The sequence below is a fragment of the Rattus norvegicus genome, chromosome 4, assembly GCF_021556685.1.
Source record: "Rattus norvegicus strain SHRSP/BbbUtx chromosome 4, alternate assembly SHRSP_T2T, whole genome shotgun sequence".
Classification (NCBI taxonomy): Eukaryota; Metazoa; Chordata; class Mammalia; order Rodentia; family Muridae; genus Rattus; species Rattus norvegicus.
The window spans coordinates 128,445,395-128,467,288 of record NC_141537.1 but is presented as its reverse complement, the minus strand read 5'-3'; the positions used below and the strand labels follow the sequence as shown (position 1 = coordinate 128,467,288).

At 44.7% G+C, this 21,894-nt stretch overlaps 1 protein-coding gene across 7 annotated transcripts in view; it reads left to right on the top strand.

Annotated features, from left to right (window-relative positions):
- Window positions 1-21,894, top strand: part of Lrig1 (leucine-rich repeats and immunoglobulin-like domains 1) — a 100,361-nt gene that overhangs the window by 16,484 nt on the left and 61,983 nt on the right. For 5 of the 7 annotated variants that reach the window (XR_015685574.1, XR_015685575.1, NM_001427801.1 and 2 more), the window contains 1 exon segment: window positions 20,881-20,952. Coding sequence is in view for 3 of the 7 variants with exons in the window: in NM_001427801.1 (NP_001414730.1) it covers window positions 20,881-20,952 (72 nt within the window). In the remaining 4 variants the exon portion in view is untranslated. 7 annotated transcript variants of the gene reach the window in all.

Sequence of the window (21,894 nt, the reverse complement as noted above, 5' to 3'; positions counted from 1 at the left end):
AGATGACAGACAGGCCCTGGAGGCACTGCCTGGGCCCCATCTTCCCCATGGAGTCCCTGGGTGTGTTTCCTTGCTGGAGTCTTCCCCAAGGCTGTCCTTGGCAGGTGGGCCAGACTCTACAGCTCCCCTCTGAGTTGTGTTTGGCCAGGGCACCCATGGTGTATTTCCCAGCTGTTGACATGGTCCTCTTGTCTGCCCTTCTGCTGGAGCTGCCTGGTAGAGTCTGTTTTGGGGAGGGTTGCTTTTCACTCAGACTAAGGCTGTCTAGACACCCTTCCCCTTGTGGTTATTCTGCTCAGTTTATGCTGAGCCCTGGCCAGGCAGCTGGTTTTGGTTGTTTGAGATCTCGGTTACTTTGCCGAGACCTCCTCTGACAGAAGGCATGACTAGGCCAAGGTCGTTTTTCTTCCTCTTCGCTCTTGGCAGAGGGTAGGAGTGCTCTCCTTGACTGGGTCCAGGACATACAACATTCAGGGCAGGTTACTGTACCCTCAGGGGACAAAGCCAAAGTAGCAACACTTGATTTGTAAGGGCCTATACAACAGACTCCGGCCTCATGGACTTGTAAATCTGACCCCTTTCTGTGTGGCCCTCTAGTATGACACGGTAGCCCCTACTCCATCCTTAAATGCATAGGACCTTCCAAGGCAGAGGAGTCATTGCGACCTGGCTCAGGGTGGGTCATCCCTGGGGAGTTAGATGCTGATGCAGCGGGAGATGGGTCTGTGGGGGCTCAGGCTTGCTCACGGGTTTTGATTAGGGAGTCTGGGCTGGGGTTCTGCAGGGAGGCCTTTGTCCCTGACAACCTGAACTGGGGGGGGAGGTGTGGTTTCTGACTTTGGTTGGTTGAGTGAAGTTGCCTTAGTCTATGAACATGTTATTAATTACTTTAAATTTATATGGTAGTAAATGTTAGTAATATAAAATCAAAGGAAAGTGCAAAAGAAATGATAATTGACTTTATTATTCAGTGATAAATTTTGATCACCGTTCTGTTGCATAAGTTTGCAGCAATGTTGCAATTGAATGCCTGCTTCAAACTACAGGTTTTTGTTTTGAGATGACAATAGGATAATGTTGTGTAGTCCAGGGTGGCTTTGAACCCCACAGCCTCCTGCCTTAGCCTCCAAAGTGTTGGGATTATAACACCAAACCCCATGCCAAACCTGACTCAAATTATGTTCTTTTGGTCTTATTTTGTTTTGAAATAAAAATATAATTACATAGTCGTCTTCTTTTTCCTCCCTCCCATCCTGTGCACTGTTCTCTTCCTTGCTCTCTCAAATTCATAGCCTTTGTTTCTTTAAGTGTGTGTGTGTGTGTGTGTGTGTGTGTGTGTGTGCGCGCGTGCATGCGTGTGTACTTATTTCTAAATACATGAATACAACCTGCTTAGTCCGTATACTATTACTTGTATGTATATGGTTTCAAGACTGGTCACTTTGGTAACCAACAATTTCAACATGTTTTAAAGACTGAGTAGTATGTCTACTACCTCTATGGTTAAATTTTATGTAAAAGAGTATGATTTAAGTCACAATTAAACCTTCCCTGATATTGAGCCTCTAAACTTTTCAAAGCCCTAAATGTTGTCTGGGCATAATTATTTATATACTTCTTAGTTCTTAGACCAAGTCACCCTGTCTAGGATGCTCTTGATAGGAAAATTCTTAAGACTTTTGCTACAACTTCCCCCAGGAAAGTGGCTGCTAACCAGCTTCCAAGCTCCTGCTTGCCTTCCTCACCCTCAGAAACCCAGAGGCTGCTTTTGCTCTGTGCTGTGCACCAGGATGCTACCTTGCAGCCTCCTGGTCTTCATTTCTTTGGATGGTGAGGCTGAACACTTTTCACTGGTTACTCACAGGTTCTTCCTTTTTACATTCCCTTCTTCTTTTCTTCTGTTCGATCCAGTAACCACCATGATGCCCTTAACCGTGGACTTGAGACGTGGCCACTTCTCAGACTCTCTAGAGCTGGCTTTTCTGAGCCGTGGCAGATCTGATTCTTTAGAAGCTGTGCTCCTGGTGGCCATGGCTTGATTTTGGCCCTGAACCAGGACATGCTGTTTTTCCTCTTATTTTTTTCATAGACTCATGTTGCTCTTGTATTCCACAGAGGGGTATTGCAGTGGCTCTGTGGGTCCCAGGCTGCTATAATCCCCGTGGAGCCAGTTCAGCCCACTGAACCTCGGTCCCCTGATAGTCTGTGGCCAGAGTGCCTGGTACCTACAGCTGGTAGGAATCAGAGCAGATTAGCGTGGCTGAGAACCCTTCAGGAGCAGCTTCCAGCAAATGGAAATTATTTTAAAACAAATTGATGTGGTTTTTCTGTCAAACCTACTTGGAGCGTAAACAAGGTTGGACTGTAAGCTGCCTGCCTTTCTATGGACAAGCCTGTGTTTAGAGTGTGGCTTTCAGCACAGTAAACATGGTCTCTAAAGTGAGTTGTCATTGTGTCTGATTTGAAAAGTAAAAGTTGCAGGCGGGAGTCATGCCGGCAGACAGTTCTAAGGCAGTGCGCAAGACATCCTTCGGTCATTTGTCTTTCTGCCACCAAGATACCACTTCCTGGAAAGGGTTCTGGAGCGAGGAGTCACTGGGTGTTAAAATGATTAAGGGTAAGGAAACACCAGGGCAATTTCTGTGGTGAGATGCCTTTTATGTTGCCCCTTTGCCATGTGGTGATATCAAAAACATCTTGTGAAATGTTTCATTCTTGTGTGTTTGTGAGTGTGTACCCTGCACCCTCTCCCAGTCTTGTGTCTTTAAATTCTGTGCCAGGCTCAAGGTGGTTCCCCAACCTAGGAACAGTATCTTATTAAATTGGCTTCAGCCTCCCTAAAAGGTGAAACAGTGCTTTAATGTTCTGATTATGTATTAATGAACAGCCAGGCCAAGGGGCAATTGCCAAAAAGGTTAAGGTGAGAAGGCTACCAATATCAGAGGGACTTTGTACTCTGGGAGTGTGAATGATCTTGGGTGAAAGGAGTTTATTGCACAAGAGGAGCAACTAGAGTCTCTTTGATGTTGGCTAGCATCCTCAGGGCTTCCTGGCTAACGCATCTCTGCTGACTGTGGTGCTGCAGCAGCGGGTGCCCTGTGCATGGTGCCTGGGGTGTCTGGAACTCGCCCTTGACTGTGAAGCACCAGTTAGGTGCCCGTGCAGAGAGAAGCACTGGCTACTCACACAGGGTCTTGAGTAAACGTCAGTAAGCACCAGCCCTACTCCAGAAGGAACAGCTGCACCTCCTAGGCTTTCCTCAGGAGGGAGTTTTTGAGAAACAGCATGCTATTATTCTAAAACCTCCAGCCCCAACCACAGAAAGAGGTTAGATCCTAATCTTAATATGACTAATTTATTTTCTCCCCAATGCACTGACATTTCCTCCTGCCTTCTGGCCTGTTGTAAATGTTTGAATGGCTGCTTATTGGGAGCCCTGCTTTCCATATCCTTATTAAATAATTACTCAAGAAGAAAGAAACAAAGGAAGAAAGAAAAAAGCTCTTTCAAAGTCTAGAGGCCATGGGAGGGAGGATTAGCTCCAGCTCAGGTTGTGTGTGGTGACGATTGCCTGAGCCTGGATTGTGTCCTTCCAGAAGCAGAAAGGGGACAGAGCTGTGCCTGCCTCTGCCTCCTGTGTGCTGGAATTAAAGGCATGTGCTGCCATTCCTGGCACCCTTTTCCTTTGTAACTAGCAGCTTTAGGAGATAGAGTTTGAACGCCACATTCATTTTTGAAGTGTGGATTCTGAGCTTTTAGTACATCCAGAGTCGTGCAGCTGTCACCACTAATTCTTTTTAATTTCTCCGACACAAAACCCCATGCTAGTCAGTGCTCTCATCCCCAGCTCCTAGAGCTTTCTGTGTTGGTTTGCCTGTTTTGAATGTTGGGTGTAACTGGAACCTGCCTTTGCTTAGCCTAATGCTTTCAGAGTTCTAAGGTATTGTACATATCATTCCCCCTTGGCTCACTTAAAAGGATATTTATTTATTCGTGTGCGCACACGCATGCACTCTCATGTATGGGTGCTCATGGAGGATAGAAGAGTGCCAGCTCCCCCAGAGCTGGAGTTGCAGACAGCTGTGAGCATCCTGACGTGGGTGCTGGGAACTAAGCTGGTTCTCTGTCAGAGCGGCAAGTGCTCTAACCACTGATCATCCACCCATCCCCTTCACCCCACTTTGCCTTTGAGGTTTTGTGGATAGAACACATTTTGTCTCTTCATTTATTAGCCAGACATTTGGGGTTTCCCCACCTTTTGCCTGGCAAGAATAACACAGTTATGAACTCCCCCGGCCAGGCCAAGTCGTGTTTTGTAGCTTTGCCTCTGTTTCCTGGATGCTGGGATGACATGCATGTACCGTACCATAAAATCTGGCGTGACGGTTTATGTGTAAGTTTTGTTTGAGGGTATATGTGTACCTTGGGCATGCTCCCCAGCACAGGTGGAATTGCTGGGGCATATGGAAAGTACATGGTTTGGGGGGGATTCCTAGACTATTTATGAAGAATCCGTACCATTTTTAAAAAGAAAAGTAGTATGATTTCAGGTCAGGAAGGTTTGGGCTGTTTCTTGGATAGGGATGATCCTCTCTGGTTTGTCCTTAGGCTTAGAGCTCTTGGAGCCTTCTGGTAGAAATACAGATAGAATTACAAATGCTCATTAACTCATAAAGGTAATATCCCACAACCCATCGACAGCGAGAAACACTAAATTGAAAATGTATTTGCTACTTGTGACTTGTAGCTTAGCAACACAATGCTTGGTTGTGTTGGTTGCTGGGAGCTGTGGCTTGCTTGCAGAGAGTAAAGATCAGACCACACATCACTACTAGCCTGGGAAAGATGACAGTCAAAATTCCAAGTACAGCTCCTACTGTGTATCTGGCTGTTGAACCACTACAGAGTTCAAGAAGAGTGACTGTCTGTACTTAGTGACTTGCCCCTTGTTTGTAACCCCAAGAGGAGCAGTAAATGTGGCAGCACATGGCAGTGGTTACTGTGGGGACTCTAGGTGTCTGAGTCCCTAGGGGTTATCAGTGCTGGCCTCTGGCAGGACAGACGAGGGGGGGCCTTGCTTTTCTGCAGTCTGCTGAAATTTGCTGTGCATTTCCCCCATCTCTGGGTCTGACCATTTCTTCTGCTTTGGGGCAAGCCTACTTTGCCAACTGAGTAGCTATAAATTTAGGCAGAAATGCAGAACAGAGGCTATCCAAAGGTAGGCCGGGTAATTGCTCTGGACAGGTTTACAATTGGGAGGTGTGAAGGCCTTGGTGGAAACAGGAAGCTGGGGGAGGGAGGACAGATTGAACTTGAGCAGTTCAGGGAGATAGACAGACACAGCTAATTGAAAACCATGGCTCTGGTGGCTTCTAATTGGAAAGGAAACCTCGGCATACAGTGGGGGTTTTGTTGTGTTGTTTTGTTTTGCTTTTTAAGCAGAAAAGCAGAGGAAAAAGTGGCTTAGGAGGTTGGTTTGGGATCTTTTCAAGAAATGGCATTGTGGACTAGAACCTGTATTTTTAAAGCTTTAGGAAATTGCTTTGGATTTTTAAGTGTGAGCCTTGCTTTAAAGTGTGCTTGCCTGAACTCAGCTAATACATGATCAGTTGTTTCACTTATTCTCAAACCAGCTTTTCATGACCCTGGACTTTTTTTGTTTTATTTTTCTGTTACTTAAAACAGAATATCGGTTTATTATACCACAGATCAGGAACTAGACTTATTCCAGGCTCCCTGCAACAACTTGCAGAAAGTCCTCTCAAAAGTGAGGTATAAAAGGTGTATGGGGAGTGGAGGTGACAGTCTTCCTTGAAGTGCAGTGGTTCTCAACCTGTAGGTCAAGACTCATTTGGGGCTTGAATGACCCTTTCACAGGGGTCACCTAAGACCATTAGAAAAACACAGTTACAATTTATAACTAGCAAAATTACTAGTATGAAGTGGCAATGGAAATAATTTTATGGTTCGGGGTCACCACAGCACTAGGAACTGTGTTGAAGGGTCTCAGCATTAGAAAGGTTGGGAACATGTTGAAGTGTGTGGTGGTTAACGGTTAATCTCTGTAACAAGGCTCAGGTGGACCTTTATGTTGCCTTGCAACCACGATGGATTCATAAACCCACACAGTGCAGCCAACTCCTATCCTCAGTTTAATTTCCTTTGGTGGAAATGACAGCCAGCGGCTGTTTGGCAGTCTCGTATTCTTCAGCATGCTGAAGACACTCACAGGGTAGCTGACGAAGACATCGTCTGCACACAACGTTAGGATCCATGCCCTGGCTGTAACATTTCTTTGAAAAATGCGGGAAAGTGATTTTAAGTGAGACTAAGGAAAGAGAGAGTGGTTACGGTGGGAGGGGGAGAGGGGCGGGGTGATGAGGTGCAGAGGCACGGCTTGTCTTCTTGGGATAAGAAAGGTCCTTTGAGCCAGAGCCGCTTGTCCCTTGAATGGTGGTTATTCCAGCTCTACCCTCTGCTCCTTTGTGCCTGGTGTCTTTGGGGATTGTTGGCTTGGAGGATCCAGATTAGAAACAGGAGAGCCTCAGCAGCACAGCACTGTCCCCTGGTGCGTTCCTATAGGGCTGTTAACTGTCCACCTGTTCTGAGAGGCAGCAAGGGCCTTGCACTGTGGAGCCCAGAGGCCCAGGGACCCGGGTAGTGCTATGTCTGGCCTCACAAACAGCACTTTGAAGTGCTACCTGCTCCTAATGGCAACAGAGCCATCAGTTAAGCAGGCAGCTGTTAAGCACAGGAGTGTTTGCACAAGCAACCTTCAAATTTTCTGATCCTTGATGAAAGCTAGTTGGTTGTGAATGATTAACTTCAGTGTGCATGAGGAAATACGATCCACTTAAGTGTCAGGTGTATTTTTATGTAAGAAAAAAATGAAACTAACCACACCCTCAGCTGTTACCATTTGGGGTTGAGAATCTGTGTGCTCATCCAGCCAGTGCATCCTGCAGTGTATTTAAAGCAGAGTAGGAATGTCTGTGTGGTAGCTCTCCACTGGCCATCACACTCTGCGACAACGGGAAGAACGGAATGGGTTCTGTGAGGCAACGAGATGTGCAAACGTGACGGTCTTATCAGGCTACATTGACTATCTAGATTCACAGGGAGGTGCTGGGTGGGGGGCTCCTTCACTTTGGAAACACATTATATCGCTACATCAAAAGAGTTTGGATAAAAGGGTTGGCTTGAGAAGTCTGCCCCAGTGTCACTTGTCCAGCAGTTCTACAAGAGTGATTGAGGCAGGTGCTCTGTCTAATCTGTCCCAGGGGAACCATCCTTCCTGAGTACTTTGATTCCAGTGCAGTGTGTCTCTTTGAGAGGATGGCAAAGAGCTGACTGACTGAGGGAGCTACAGTGGAGCATCCATCGGGGACTCTGTGTCATAAGACATTTGGAGATAGCCATTGTGAGCTGGCATGTGCAGCAGTAGTCAGAGGTCCCTACAGCCCCTGAAGCTGATATTATTAGGGTAGTTATTTCTTTTATCATTTACCCGGGAGAAAAATCCTGATATGGTTTTCATTTGGAGTCAGAGTGGAGTGAGGTCATGGGGAAAGGGTAAGGGAGAAAGGAGTCTGGAAAACCACAGCTGACCAGAAGGCGCCATCTCATAGCCCAGGTGAGGGTAGCTTGTGAGTGGTGGTGACCAAAGTGATTGTGCAGTGTGAGTGGGAGTAGTGTGCAGAGGGTGCTAGGCATGGCTCTCGGGGTTCAGTTACTTTACTGCAAGCCCAAAGCTTTGCTCATTTCCAGGACAGAAGGCATGCATGCCGTGGGAGGGAGAAAGCAGGTGCTCTCTGCCTTTCTTCCTTGCCTCTTCATTGTCTTCAGGTGCAGTGACATTTGATATTGGCAGTTCTGAAATACATTGAGGGCATTATTCTCAAGCTGCTGGGATTAGTCCTGACATAAACGGTGGGTCCTACCGCCAGCCTCCTGTATGGCGATGAAGAAAAGAAACTCAGGCTGTAAATGAATCTCTGTTTTGGGGCTCTGTAGTGGCAAATTATGTGAATGGCTGAATTGAAAAGGTGCCTGGTTTTATACCATCATGAATACCCAGGCCTTAGATAAATATTGACACCAGCAGTGTGACAGGTCTACCATTTGTCTCGTGTTCTTAGGAATAAAAGATCTTTTCTCAGGTGCTCATGACCTTATAAACCACCCTGACGAGTTTGTGCAGGTGCTTTTCTTCACTGGTTCTCAGGGCTTGCGAGTCGGTGGTTTTCCCTTTTGTGCTTGTGCAGTCTTAAGCCTGGCCTGATCTCAGCTCACTTGGGCTTGATCATGGTTGAGTTGGCTGCAAATGACCGTAGTCACCCACACAGTTTGACAGTTTGGCAGTCCTTGGGCCAACCTGGGTTGGGAATACCTTTAATGACATTGGTTGAATTTGAAGAGTGAGTGCAGTGGGATCATGGTAAGAAAGGGAAAGCATGTATAGACCTGTCTGGTGTACAGACATGGAGCTCAGCCCAATGCCTTCTGGGTAAACTCTGCCTGAATCCTAAGCCCTACTTATGGCACAGAGCTAGCCAGACACTCCTGAAGATAGCGCTGGTCTTGTCCGTGTGAACTATCCAGCAAGCCACCTCCCTATCCTCTCTACCCAGTGCTTGTGGGCCAGGGCAGTCACGTTAGGGTCGCTTGAAGTAGGGCAGGGTGGGGACCAGGTTCATCAGCAGCTCTGGTTTGAGACCATCTTTGAAAAGGTGGGATTGCCAAAACTGGGGCTGGTAACACACAGAAAGTTGTAGATGGAAGTTCTACCTGTACGTAGGGCAGAGTGTCAGTGGTCCAACCCCATGAGTGTCTGCATCAGAAGAGACCTCGGGCTTTGATTCCCTGCTCAGATGGGAACATGCTCTGAGGATTGACTATGCCATGTCTCCTCGCATACACAGGATATAGCGTGTCTAGATCTGTGGGTCTGCTATTGGTTATGTACACAGGATACCGAGAGTCTAGGTACATGTGCTGTATTCTTTAGGATTTTGCCTTTAAGCAGAATTGGAAAAGGGGTCATTTATATGGGACGTTGTTAGAACTTGTAATCACCTTTGCTGGTCCTATCTCACAGGTACAGTAGCATAGCATCTGGTAGAGTACAGTGTAGCAGATAGAGTTGGCCGCTCATGTCAACTCTCTAAGACCTGTCTCTTGGGAGCAAATACCTAGGACAGTACGTTTTGAGTGGAGAAGCAGTGATATGCTACCGTAGCCTCACTGATGAACAAGTGAAAAATACATATTTGTTTTATGTGTGGTAGAGTTTTAGTGCATTAGAGGAGAGAGGTCTCTCTGACATGTGTCATCTGATTCTCTGCACTCGTAATGTCAGGAAAGGGGAGGCCCATGTTGGGACAGCAGAAAGTAATCTGTGAAGGGTGCGTGCTGAAATACTGTTGTTCGGTCAGATGCTGACTTTGTATCTGTCAGGGATGTCAGCACCGGAAGCAGAGTGATTTCCACTGCCCCTGCTTCTCAAGCTGAGAAGATAATGCCGTGGACCGTCTTTCATGATCACAGAGTCTTGTGATGTTTTACTGTTGCAGAAAGAGAACTGGCTTCCGTCTTCAGCTGGGCATTCCGTAACACACACAAACTTACAAAGCTCCATGGAGAAACAGACAGAATAAAATACCATGTCTATAAGCTAGTTAATAAAGTTGTTCACTGCTGGCCATGTGACTGGTCTGGTAGAACTGTGTCTTCAGTAAAGTATTTAGCTAGATAGCCCCATGCCTCCCTGTCACGCAGAAGATGGTGCTTGCTTGTGAAATTGTGAGTCTATTAATTTTTCTCATTTGGTTGATTTACTCGTGAGTTCTGCTTGCTCACTGCACTTGAGTAATCCTCGATTTTAAGTTTGGGGTAGGCACGAAGGGGAGGCCCTTGGTCTAGGAAATAATGCTTGCAGATACCTTATACTTATATATAACTTGGAGCATCCTGATAAATTCTAGTGAACATGGGCTTCTATATTGTGTTACAGATTCTGATGCTCGGGCTTCCTGTAGACCCACAGTGACATCACATAGAGATGGCCGCAGGCAGCAGGTGTGACTTTAGCTAAAAATGCAAGGACACATGTAAACAAGGGACGCTCACAGCCCACTTGCAAGGGCTTTCCTTATAAGAAGTTGCAGGATGGGAAAGTTGTTACACTCACTTGTGTCCTGTGCCTATTAAAGCGTCTTATGGGGTAGAGAGAGGGACGAGGGACTGATAACATTAAGGTAAACTGCAGTTTGTACAGATGTATTTGTTTAAAACACACCACTTTCGTTTCATTCTTCCTTTCAGTAGAGGAAGATAGGCAGCATATTATATATTGTTCCTTTGTAACCCAGGGCACATTTGCCTAAAATTATCCTTCTAACTGCTTACTTTAAACATTGAGAAGTGTAGTGATGGCTCCTGGGTTCAGTTTCCAGCACACACATGGTTACCCCCGTGGGCCTTCCCCCATGGTTACTCCCAGTACCCACAGCTCACAACTGTCTGCAATGTTCCAGAACATCTAGCAGCCTCTTTCGACTTCTTTGGGCACATACATAAAATATAGTTTGAAAAAAAACTACAAATCAAATGAAATTTAATAGTTGGGTGTAATTCCAGCACTAGGGAGGCAGAGACAGATGGATGTCTGAGTTTGTGGCCAGTCTGTTCTACAGAGTGAGTTCCAACACAGGCAGGGCTAAACAGAGAAACTCTGCCCCAAAGGCAATAAAACGGTGAAGGAATGAATGAACAAATAAATATTGAAAGCTCCTGATTATTACATGTTAAGAAGTGAGTATCAAGTTGTATGTATGTATGTATTTATTTATTTATTTATTTATTTTTTATATATTTTAATTTCTGTGATAAGGAGTTTTGTACTAGTATTTTACCCAATTGGTTTATGGTAGAGGAAAAAGAATTAGAACTGATGGTTAAAAAACAAAAACTGTAAGAAATTATTTCCTGGTTCTAGAAAACTGGAAACTGGTGGGTGGTCCAGATAGAAGAATTTTGTTTGTTTGTTTTGATGTATGCCTGTTTTACTCAGAGGAAGTGATGAACCATGGGCCTTCACTCTTCATACATATTTGCATCTTCTGTCAGAAAGACGGGTGTGGAGCTCGGCCCCCTTCACCAGGGATGCTCCTTACAGAGCTGTGCTGAGACGGTTATTTTGCTCATTGAGAGTGGTCCTCTTATGGCTCTTACTGAAAACACATAGATGTGACTCTGGGCATGAAATAGAGCCTCACAGCATTGTGGGTGGTGGCTCTGCCGTCAGAAGTGTCTGTCAGGGTAGCAGTTTCCATCTTCCTATGCATACCGTAAAGCCGTGGCTTTTGAATCAGTCTTGTGAGCTCAGGAAACACACTGTCTCCGGAGAGCTTATATTTGGTAGACTTTGCAAAGTACTTGGAGAACCCAGGATTCCAAATTTATTCACTAGATTAATATGTCTTTTTTCTTAGTCCCTCATGTCCTGTCCCTTTTGCCCAACTGATTTTTGTTGCTCTAGAGGCAAAAGTCTGTTCCGGGTTCAGTAGAGCGTTTGGAAGCTCCGCCTCCTCCTCCCTCTCCTGGGAGCAGTATTCACTTCTAAGTGGCCAGAAGTGAGCACTGTCTGTTCTCAGGCCTGGTGGCCATCTTGGGGTCATGAAGTGCCCGACTCTGAGTGTGACCATGCTTTATACTTCAAAAGGTAGATTATGGCCCAAGGGTGACTGCTGTGCAAGTAATGGATTTTCAAAACCCTGTAGAATTTAGATTCTGGGAGAGTGAATTTATGATTTCTTGGTAGACTTAATAGACCAGGGAAAAGGCAATTCTAAGGGGCTAGACTTGTGACCCTACTTCCCTCACATTTGCATTTCTAAGTCTGTTTGAAACCCTTCTCTAACGGTAAAATCAAATGGTGGCCTTCAGTACCTCTTCCCTGTTTTCATGGTCATGATCACTCTCTGCTGGTGGCAGATTTGTGTGTGTGTTGGGGGTCAGCCTTGTGACAGACAGCCATCCCACGCTCAAATGAATGCCTTTTACTGATAAAGTGCCCACCAGGCATGGGCTGGAGTGCACCTTCATCATGGGATTAATTCACTTACAGGTGTTAATGGTGCACAGACCATGTTAACAAGTGACTATTTTGGGGGAAATTGTGGCTTCCCCTAAGTGTCAGCTTCCACCAAGCATGCTTAAATAACAATTAAAAGAAAAAAAACAACCAAAAACCAAAAAACAAACCATGCCCAATCACATCACCAAGCAAAGATTCTGTAAGGAAAACAGATCCTGGAATCCCTTTTGTAAGGTGTAATGCAGAAAGCAAGTGCTGTTTGTCTGCTGTGATGCCAGGAAATATTTCAGGGGTTCTGTTGCTTTAGGTTAAAATGTTTATGTGGAGGAACAAGTAGCTAATTCTGTTCCTGCGGAAAGAACTTCAGTGGTCCAGTGATTGACATTTTAGGAGAGTCTTGGATGAGATTAGGTTAGGATTGGAGTAATCTTTGGCTTACCTGCTTGTTGGAGTGAACCAGGAAGCTCTGGGTTCCTCTTTGCCACTTTGCCCTTTCGTTTCTGTGAGGTTCTGGTCGCTTGGCGTCTCTAGCAGTTTGCTTTACTCTTTTTGTGGCTCTTTGCTCCTCTAGTGTCCTCAGGACTCCTCCCCCAGAAGAGTTCTCTTCTGCCTCAGCTTTGCTTTTAAAATCATCCTGATCACAGCACATCTTCCTTGTCCTGGATGCTTCTGGACTTTATGGGCCCATCCCAGGGTGCTAGACTCAACTAGGGCCAAGCAGATATTGCTAATGAGTTTAGAGGGCTCTGGAAGACAGAGAGGGTCAGGAATGGTGAGGTTGATGGAACAGAAAAGCCCACACAGTGATTGTTCTCAAGAGAAGCTGCAACATACTCATTGGGGAAATAGTTTGTTTTGTTTAACATACATACATTTATTTATATAATGTGTTTGGGTATTGTGCTTACAAGCATGTACACATGTAGTGTGAGCCGAAGCCAGAAGAGGGTGTCATATTCCTCTGGAAATGCTGTCACAAATGGTTGTGAACTGCCAGGTGGGTGCTTGGAATCATTTTTCCAAATGCTCTTCAGTCAGAAACAAACACATTTCTCTGTAGTTCAGCTTCAGCTCAGGTCTACCAGTGTGCAACTTTTAGTGTGCCTCTGTGAGAATTTATCTGAGAGTCCCACTGGTCAGGGGTCCTACCTGATCAGTAAGTTGTAATCTTCAGACAACAAATAACATCTTATCCTAATTAGATCAGAATTTATTTATTCATTTAACATATTTTATATATGGGTGCTTTGCTATGTATGGACACCACATGTGTCCAGTGCCCCCAGAGCCAGAAGAAGGTGCCAGATGTCGTAGAGCTTGAGTTACAAATGGTAGTGACCTGCATGTGGGTGCTAGGAAATGAATCCAGGTTCTCCCAAAGAGCAGTCAGTGGTCTTAATTGCTGAGACATCTCTCTGGCCCTGTGTGTGTGTGTGTGTGTGTATGTGTGTGTGTGTGTGTGTGTGTGCGTGCATGTGTGTGTATACATCTATACATATTTATGCATATGTACATGTATAATTAGTCTTCATGGTAGACATATACTCAAACATTTGTTGCATTTGATTATTATTGGTTACTAGAGGAAAATGTACGTCTATATCAGATTAACCGTGGAAATGATATTAGGATAGAGTACATTCGAGACCTTCTGAAGTTATAGAGACAGCAGCATTAGTTGGCACTGGAATTCAGAGGCCCCAAGCTGTAGTTGCTGCTCAGTAGAGTTTTTGCCTAGTATGCATGACGCTTGATTTTCTAGTTCTGCATAAAACAGACATGATACATGCCTGTAATGCCAGGACTTGGGAGGGAGAGGCAGGAAGATAGAGGTTCTAGGTCATCCTTGGGTAGCACTTTCAGGTCAGTTTGGTCTACATGAGACTGTATTGTTTTTAAGTTATTAAAAATTAGAGGCTCACCCTAATTAACTGACTTGACTTAAAGAGGAGTGGGTGTGCTTTCATTCTTACATGGCTACACTGTTTTGACTGTGTGTTAGATTCTCTTGCGTAACCTTTTAGGCCTCCCTTATTTTCAGGGAGAATGGTCTGTGTAGCATTTTTAGAATTTGAAATAATTGCAAACTATTACCAACTTTCTGAAATTGAATTAAGCAGAAACACAGAATGAGTGGTATGTATCTTGTTGGGAGCCTCCCAATTTCCTTATTCATAAAAGGTATTCCATTGCTAAACCCTGGGTTCCATGACTGTGGCTTTTTTTTTTTTTTTTTTTTTTTTTTTTTTTTTTTTTGGTTCTTTTTTTCGGAGCTGGGGACTGAACCCAGGGCCTTGTGCTTCCTAGGCAAGGGCTCTACCACTGAGCTAAATCCCCAACCCTGACTGTGGCTTTCTTAAGAGCAAGCACGTTCTTCTGAGTGAGAGCCCTGGGCTCTAGGTGGATGATTTTAGCCTAAGTAGCAAATGTATCATTCTTAATATGATGTGTATTAACAGGCTGGTCATTGTTGGTTTCGGAAAGTGTCTACATTAGAAAAAGAGATAAGACATGTCTATGATTTAAAGTGTTCTCTATGTTCACAAACCTTGCAAATGTAGGGGCCATAGCAGTGATTTCATTGGAGGTTGCTGTGTGACATGTTATTCCCCAGAAGGTACAAATGCAGAAGAAATAGTCCTAGATGGGTAGGGCTCATGGGGCTTGAACAGTTCTTACACTTTAGAATTCTCAAAAGGAACAGCCCTGCTTTCCTGACTCTAAGGCAGTCTCCTCGGTAATGGGTGACAAACACCACAGGTTGTGAGGTTGAAGAAGAGGTGAGTGGCAGTGCGTGGCATACAGTATCGTGAAAAAGGAGTCTTCTGCACTAGCTCTGGGCACCTCCAGGTACTTAGAAGTTGGCCATTGGGTGGCCTCTAACCCCTCCTCCTTTGCTGTGTTTCACTTTAGTAAATATATGAAAGCTTAAACTAAGCAAAAGTCTGTGTAGTCCAGGAGCCTGGCCAGGGCTGAGTAATGGGAAGTGTACTCACTTGGAAACCAAACTGCACAGGGAAGCCTCATTTGGAAGGGAACGCTTTCATGAACAGGGACCAACGCCTGCCTTCCGCGTTGAATTATCGTCTGTTAAGGTTGAGAACCAGGGCCATGCTTTTGCTGGGCTTCACTGCGAGAGTTCTCCTGTAGAGGCTTGTTTGCGGATGAAATGCCAATTGTGTTGTCTAATGAAGCGAGGCTACTTCCTCACCATAGCTTGCTCAAAAAGTAAGTGGCACTTTTTGTCCCTCAGCTTCCAAGAAGTCAATGAATTGTTGTTCGTCAACTTGGAGGCATGCATGCCAAGTTTGTAGCATGTGGTTCAGGCTATAATCCAGGAAGGTGCTGGTCAGATTAGGTAAATACTGATTAAGCCTATAGCATTACACTGGAGCAGTTTTTATTAGAGTCGCCTTCCGAGGGACTTGGGATTTCCAGGGTCCATTTCCTGCTGGGATAGTTAAGAACTTTGCTGAGAAGAATTCGGGGCCAGTCTGGTGGTACATACCCAAATCCTAATACTTGAGAGGTGCAGGAAGATCAGGAGTTCAAGGTCACCCTCAGCTGTTTAGTTCGTTTGAGGCCAGCTTGAGTTACATTACTAAGACTCTGTCTTAAAAAAAAAAAAAAGAGATGACTTGGATTAGTTTATTAATATCACTGTACATTTTAAACAAAGCTCTTGTGTTATTAGGAAACAGATTTGGAGTGCTGGAGATCAAATTGAGGACCGTGGGTAGTAGGCAAGCTCTTTCCCACAGCCCTGAGTTATCATCGTTATTCTGCGTGGTGTTGGGGGTCAGGCAGCCTCTCACATATGCCAGGCAAGCACTCCACCTCGAGCCCCTAAGATTAACTTCTAACACCTGTCTTTCTTCTGTTGTTGCTATTTCAGTTAGAATAGTGGTCGTATCATGACTTAGAAGCATTGGTTCCAACACAGTTTAGCAGGAACTTCAGTGATCACCCAAGTGCCCGCCTCCATGTAGTGCACATGTCTGTTGAGCGCCTGCAATATGGTTATGTGGTGAGGAGCTGAGCTCAGACTCATACATTAAGTGGTTTCAGTGATCGGCCACATGATTAGCCATGGTGTTTTTCATAGTAGTGATCTCTCAGCGATTGAGAGTCTCTGCCTCGGGGGCGGGGAGCTTACTGAGAAGCATGCTTAGTGAGCACAGGGACCTCTTAAACAGTGTGCTTTTCAGACACGCCTGAATAAAACTTGAGCTGTTCTCTGCAACCCTGCCTCTTGTGTGTTCCACAAGTGGTGGGCTGCACGGCCATCTTTCAGCAGATTAGCTGAAAAAAGCGTCTGTGGCTGGGTTCAGTTGTTTGAAGATCTGCGTGCTCTTTGTGCAAGAACAGGGGCGATTTTGTGTTGTGACAATGGCCGATGGTACTCAGTGAAAGCTGCAGTTGGCAGGGACTAAATTCCCTGAGGTTTCTTTCCTTGTGAGCTCTTTGCTACCGAAAGGTGCAGAAGTACTTTGACAGTGTGTCGTGCTGACAGATGGATTGTTTTGACAGGAGAATGGGAGCCCTCCACTGAAGACTCACTCAGATGTCAGGCCAGAGGGGCAGCCCGTGCTCCTTGAAACAAGTGGGATGCTTTAGATGTGTGTGCCTGTCAGCTGCCACCTGGAGGGACAGATTTCGGTAGTTAACCCTTTCACTGTTTTTGGGATGGGAAACAAATTTATACTCATTTGTGCTGGCTTTGTGGGCTAAGTATATTTCTTTTAATGTTGGAAAATGAGTGTTATTAGTAAGTATAGAGGACAAAGGATTAAAAAGCCTGGTTTTGTTTGTTTGTTTGTTTGTTGTTTGTTTTTTAAATTTGGGAAAAAAAACCATTGTGCCCATTATTGCTTTATTTATAGCAGCCAAAACTAGAAACAAGCTAACTGATCCTCAGATAGTAGATAGGCAAAATGTAGGCTCTTCATACCAAGGAGTATTATTCAACCATCAAAAGCAATGAGACTTTGACATATGTAATGAGACTCATCTGTGGACCTTGAAAGCGTTGTGTTAAGTAAAATAAGCCAAACACAAAAGGACACATGTGTGTGATTCCACTTACACATGGTTCCTAGAGTAGTGTTTATGGAGACAGAATGATGGTTGGCACATCCAAGGAATTTGGAATTGGAAATTTTATGGTGAAAAAGTTGATATTGGTGGTAATGGTGAGTGTGTCTGAATGTATGTGGTCGCCGAGCAGCAGCTTATAAATGGTTATATACATTTTATGACAGTGAACAAGCGGTACTGGGAATTTGTGTTTTGGCCAATGTTTATGACTATTTTATTCCTTGTTAGATTTCTATGGAGGATTTAATATGGTTTCCCTGATTCCTAGTCATACATTTGAGGTCTCAGTTCCTTCAGGACCACTTCTCAAACTTAAAGCCAGAGTAACTACCTAGTTACAGGGGCTGTTCCAGTAGCACCTTTCCTCAGTGCTGCCCCACAGGTGCTGTGGGAGCATGGCCCTTCTAGGCAGTCCCTTGGCAGTGTGTTGGTCTGTGGCTTTTCTGGTTCAGTGACTGACCCAATGACACACGCAGTGTCCTGTCTTTGTAACTGATCGCTGGTGTCTTGGTATCAAAGTCCTGGTGCTTCTCAGCTCTGGAGCCAGTGTCAGTAAAGGTTCTTTTCTCAGTCTACTCTAAGAAGCAAACATTAATTAGCATTTCTGAAAGTTAGTTATATTATCTTTCCAAAAAACAAAAAAAAGACAAAGCATTGGCTGTATGGCTTTTAATGGCTATGTGAGGTGTGGAAAAGGAGAGACATAATTTTATCTCAGAATGTTCAAAATGAAGCTATCAGTGAACTATAGGAAGCCTGCTGAGCTCTAGCCCCTGCCACGACTGATGCCTTCTGAGCCGGTACCTTCTGGAGTCCAGGTCCCAACAGCCTCGGGTGTTTCTCAGGCCAAGTGTGGCAGCTGGCAGAGAGGTTTTGTTTGACCTGTCCTTGGTTACTCTTTTTTTTTTTTTTTTTTAAAGGAACTGAGACATTTTCTCATAAGAATTTAGATTGTGGGCTTCTCTGGAAAGCCAGCACTGGCTCCTGTCTCTGGAGTGAAGGAGTAAATGCTGTGAAGGTGGGTGGACTTGCATAGTAGTCCATCAGCAGCCCAATCTGCCTGTCCTTGTACCTGCTCTGTGGCTTCTGAAAACCTTCATGAAGTTCTCTTAGCTTGCCCATGCCAGTTACCTGTGATGATGTAAGCTTTGTGCTGCTTGTCTTTATGGGGAGCCCCCCACTCTCCAATACAGTATCCCTATACCCTTTCTGATGCTCTGATCAAAGCAGAAAACAATAGTCTAGGCAGTCTTTTAAGATGCAGAGAATTCTCTCAAACTGGATTTTCTTTCCTGGGTCTAAGCGGTTAATGTCTTCATTCTCATTAATAAATACCCCCCAAGCACTGTCAAGTTCATACTTGAACTTCAGTATGTGGTTTAAAAATTACCACCTTCAATCTTTATGGTAACTTAATCTCTGGACAAATTGCTTTTAATTCAGACTGTGCCATGAACACAGATGGGCCATTAGTTTCAAGTGCAGTTTGACTTTTATTTAGATGAATGTCTTTGAGTTCACAGTAAAATGGCTATCAGCTCTAGGGTAGTATTGATTGAAACGTCTCCAGAGTAAGTTTGAAAGATATTTACCATTTATGATTAGTAGCATTGTTAATTGGCAGTAATGTCAATGGAATTAATAGCCAAGATGGAAAATGTTAATCTCTCTTGTATACACAGGCCTGGGTGGACTTCTGTGGCAAGGAACTGAGTGGCAGTGAAGCTCATCTTGTTTACCTTAGTGGCCTCTGTTCCTGATGGATTAGCCGGGTTTGTGTTCAGCCTGTGGTTAAAGAAGCTGAGCTGACTGAATATTGCTGAGCTTGCTCTGTCTGCAGCTAAGGCTGTCTTCCCTCGGCGATGGGGGGTGGGGTGAGAGGGGAGTGGAGCTCTGAGCGGGATGGGTGCTATTACCTGAATACTGCTCTTGTGTGCCTTCCCCCGCCTGGAGTTACCAAGAACGTGTGTTCCCACCCGTCGGCTTCCTTTTCTTGTGATTGTCATTTTAGTACTAATGGTAGGCATCCTATGTTCATAAGTAGTCACAATTTTGAATCTGTTCATTTTCTATGTCTGTGCTCCCAAAATGTTTTTATTTTTTTTTTCAGTATTAAATTCTTCTTTAGACCAAGATTTCTCAGTCTGAGGAGAATAGTCACTGAGGTGCTATGTGCCTGGTTGTGGGACACTGACAGCTTGTGCTTGGTGGGACGTCTGAAAACACCTGCAGCTTTAATCTACCAGATCTTAGTACCTCCTTCTACCGTTGCTGACAGCTGAATTTATCTCTAACATTGCTGTGTGTGTGTGTGTGTGTGTGTGTGTGTGTGTGTGTGTGTGTGTGTGTGTGTGAGAAAATCGGCCTTGGTGGAGAATTACTGGCTTAGACTATGAAGTGCTGACATCTGGTTTGTGTTCTCTCTGTCTCTCTCTGTCTCTCTCTCGTCCTTGATGTTGATACTTTAGTTAAACATTAATTTTAAAAAAGTCAGGGCCTGTTAGTGTGCTCCTTTAACTCTGTCAGACGCAGGATGATCCCTGAGTCCTCGGGTCACCCTGATCTACATAGCAAGTTTAAGACCAGCAAGGGAGATCCTCTCTCAAAACAACAACAAAAGCCACTAAGGATGTCCTGGAGCTGGGCAGTGGTAATACACACCTTTAGTCCTAGCACTCAGGAGGCTGTCACATGGATTTCTGTGACCAGCCTGGTCTACAGAGTGAGCTCCAGGTTAGCCAGGTCTGCTACACAAAGAAACCCTGTCTTGAAAAAGCAGACAAATAAGCAAGAGAGTGTCCTTGAGGACCAGCCTGTGGGTCACAGCCCCCTTTGGGAGTGTCTTTCACGGGGGTTTCCAAGACCATCAGAAAACACAGATATTTACATTACAGTTTATTGATTCATAACAGTAGCAAAATTACAGTTATGAAGTAGCAACAAAAATAACTTTATGGTTGGGATTACCACAACATGAGGAAGTGTATTAAAGGGTTGCAACATTAGGAAGGTTGAGAACCACTGACTTATAGAGTAAAGACACACATGGTAGAAAGAAAAAGCCAGTTCCCACATATTGTCCTCTGACTAACACACACACACACACACACACACACACACACACAATGTAATTTTTATGTGTGTGTGTGTATGTGCCTGATTATGTATATGTGTAGCATAGCATGTCTGAGCCTGCAGATACTAGTAGAGAGTGTTAAGTCCTCTAGAACTGGGGTTACAGGTATTTGTGAGCCTTGTAGGTACTGGGTACTCAAGTCCTCTGCAAAAATATTAACTACTCTTAACCATTTCTCCAGTCCCAGTACATGTAATTTTAAAAACGGAGTGGCCTTGGACTTCATACGGTACAAAGCATTTGGATTAGGACTCTTGTGTCTTACTTTTTCAGGTGTGGGGTAGCCAGTTGGTACTAGAAGTCTGCTTGAGTCCACTCTGGGAGTGTGGGTTCCCAGCCTTGCTCTGTGCATGCCCTGTGCACTGAGGCAGGAGATAAGAGATGTGTTTATAAAGCTCAGTGTGTCTGTTACTAAAACAGTACACAGGAGGGAAGGTAGACAGAGGGTATAAGTTTCTCTTTGAGGGACTTGGTGAGTAAGGAAAGGTTTCTTGGTCTTGGATGACATGTCAACTATTAATTTTGTACTTTTCACTTTCTCTTTTACCAGAAACCTGAGTTATAACAGACTCTCCGAGATTGACCCTGCTGCTTTTGAGGACTTGACGAATCTGCAGGAAGTGTGAGTGTTCCCCGAAACCTATAGGGGCGGAGGGCAGAAAGATATGGGGGAAATCTTTCCATATGGTATACTGTTCTCATTCTCCTGGGTGGGTGGTCTCAACTTACAGAAGGAACATTTGCATATGGGACAAATGCAAATGACACTAGGATGATCCTCTCACTCATGTGTTTGGTTACCCACAGTCAACCAAAAATACAAGGTGGAGAATTCCAGAAATAAAGAGTTCATGAGCTTATGCGACACGTCATTATGAGTAGTGTGGTGGAATCTCGCATGGTTTGCCCAGGTCACAAATCATTCATTTGTCCAGATAGTGTACATTGCCCATGCCACTTACCCACTCATCAGGTGGTCAGCCGTGGATTGATGCTTGTGTTCTCGTAATGCCAATTTCCCTGGTAATGGTCCCAAAGCATACATGCTAAAAAGAAGCTCTGAAGTGGTTCCTTTACGTGAAAAGATGAAAATACAATAAGATTTTGTGTAAGAGATCAAATTCACATACATTTTATTATGTAAGTGCTCTTTTAATTATTGTCAATCTCTTACTGTGGCTGACTTTTGTATGGAAAAAGGCTATATATAGAGTTTCAGGTACCCATGGAGGCTGAGGAGGGTAGCCCTCATAGATTAAGGGGTGCCATATTAAATTCTTTCCTTTTGCTGCAGGCCCTGTTTTCTGTGAAGGGCGTGCTACATAGTGCAGTGGGTGTAGTGGTATTAGAAATCATGGTTGCGGGGTTGGGGATTTAGCTCAGTGGTAGAGTGCTTGCCTAGGAAGCACAAGGCCCTGGGTTCGGTCCCCATCTCCGAAAAAAAAAAAGAACCAAAAAAAAAAAAAAGAAATCATGGTTGCCCAGGGGAGTGTAAGAGTGTATTCTTTGTTGGAAAGTCCTGTTGACTGCTTGGGAAACATGCCTGTGCTGGTGCATTCTCACA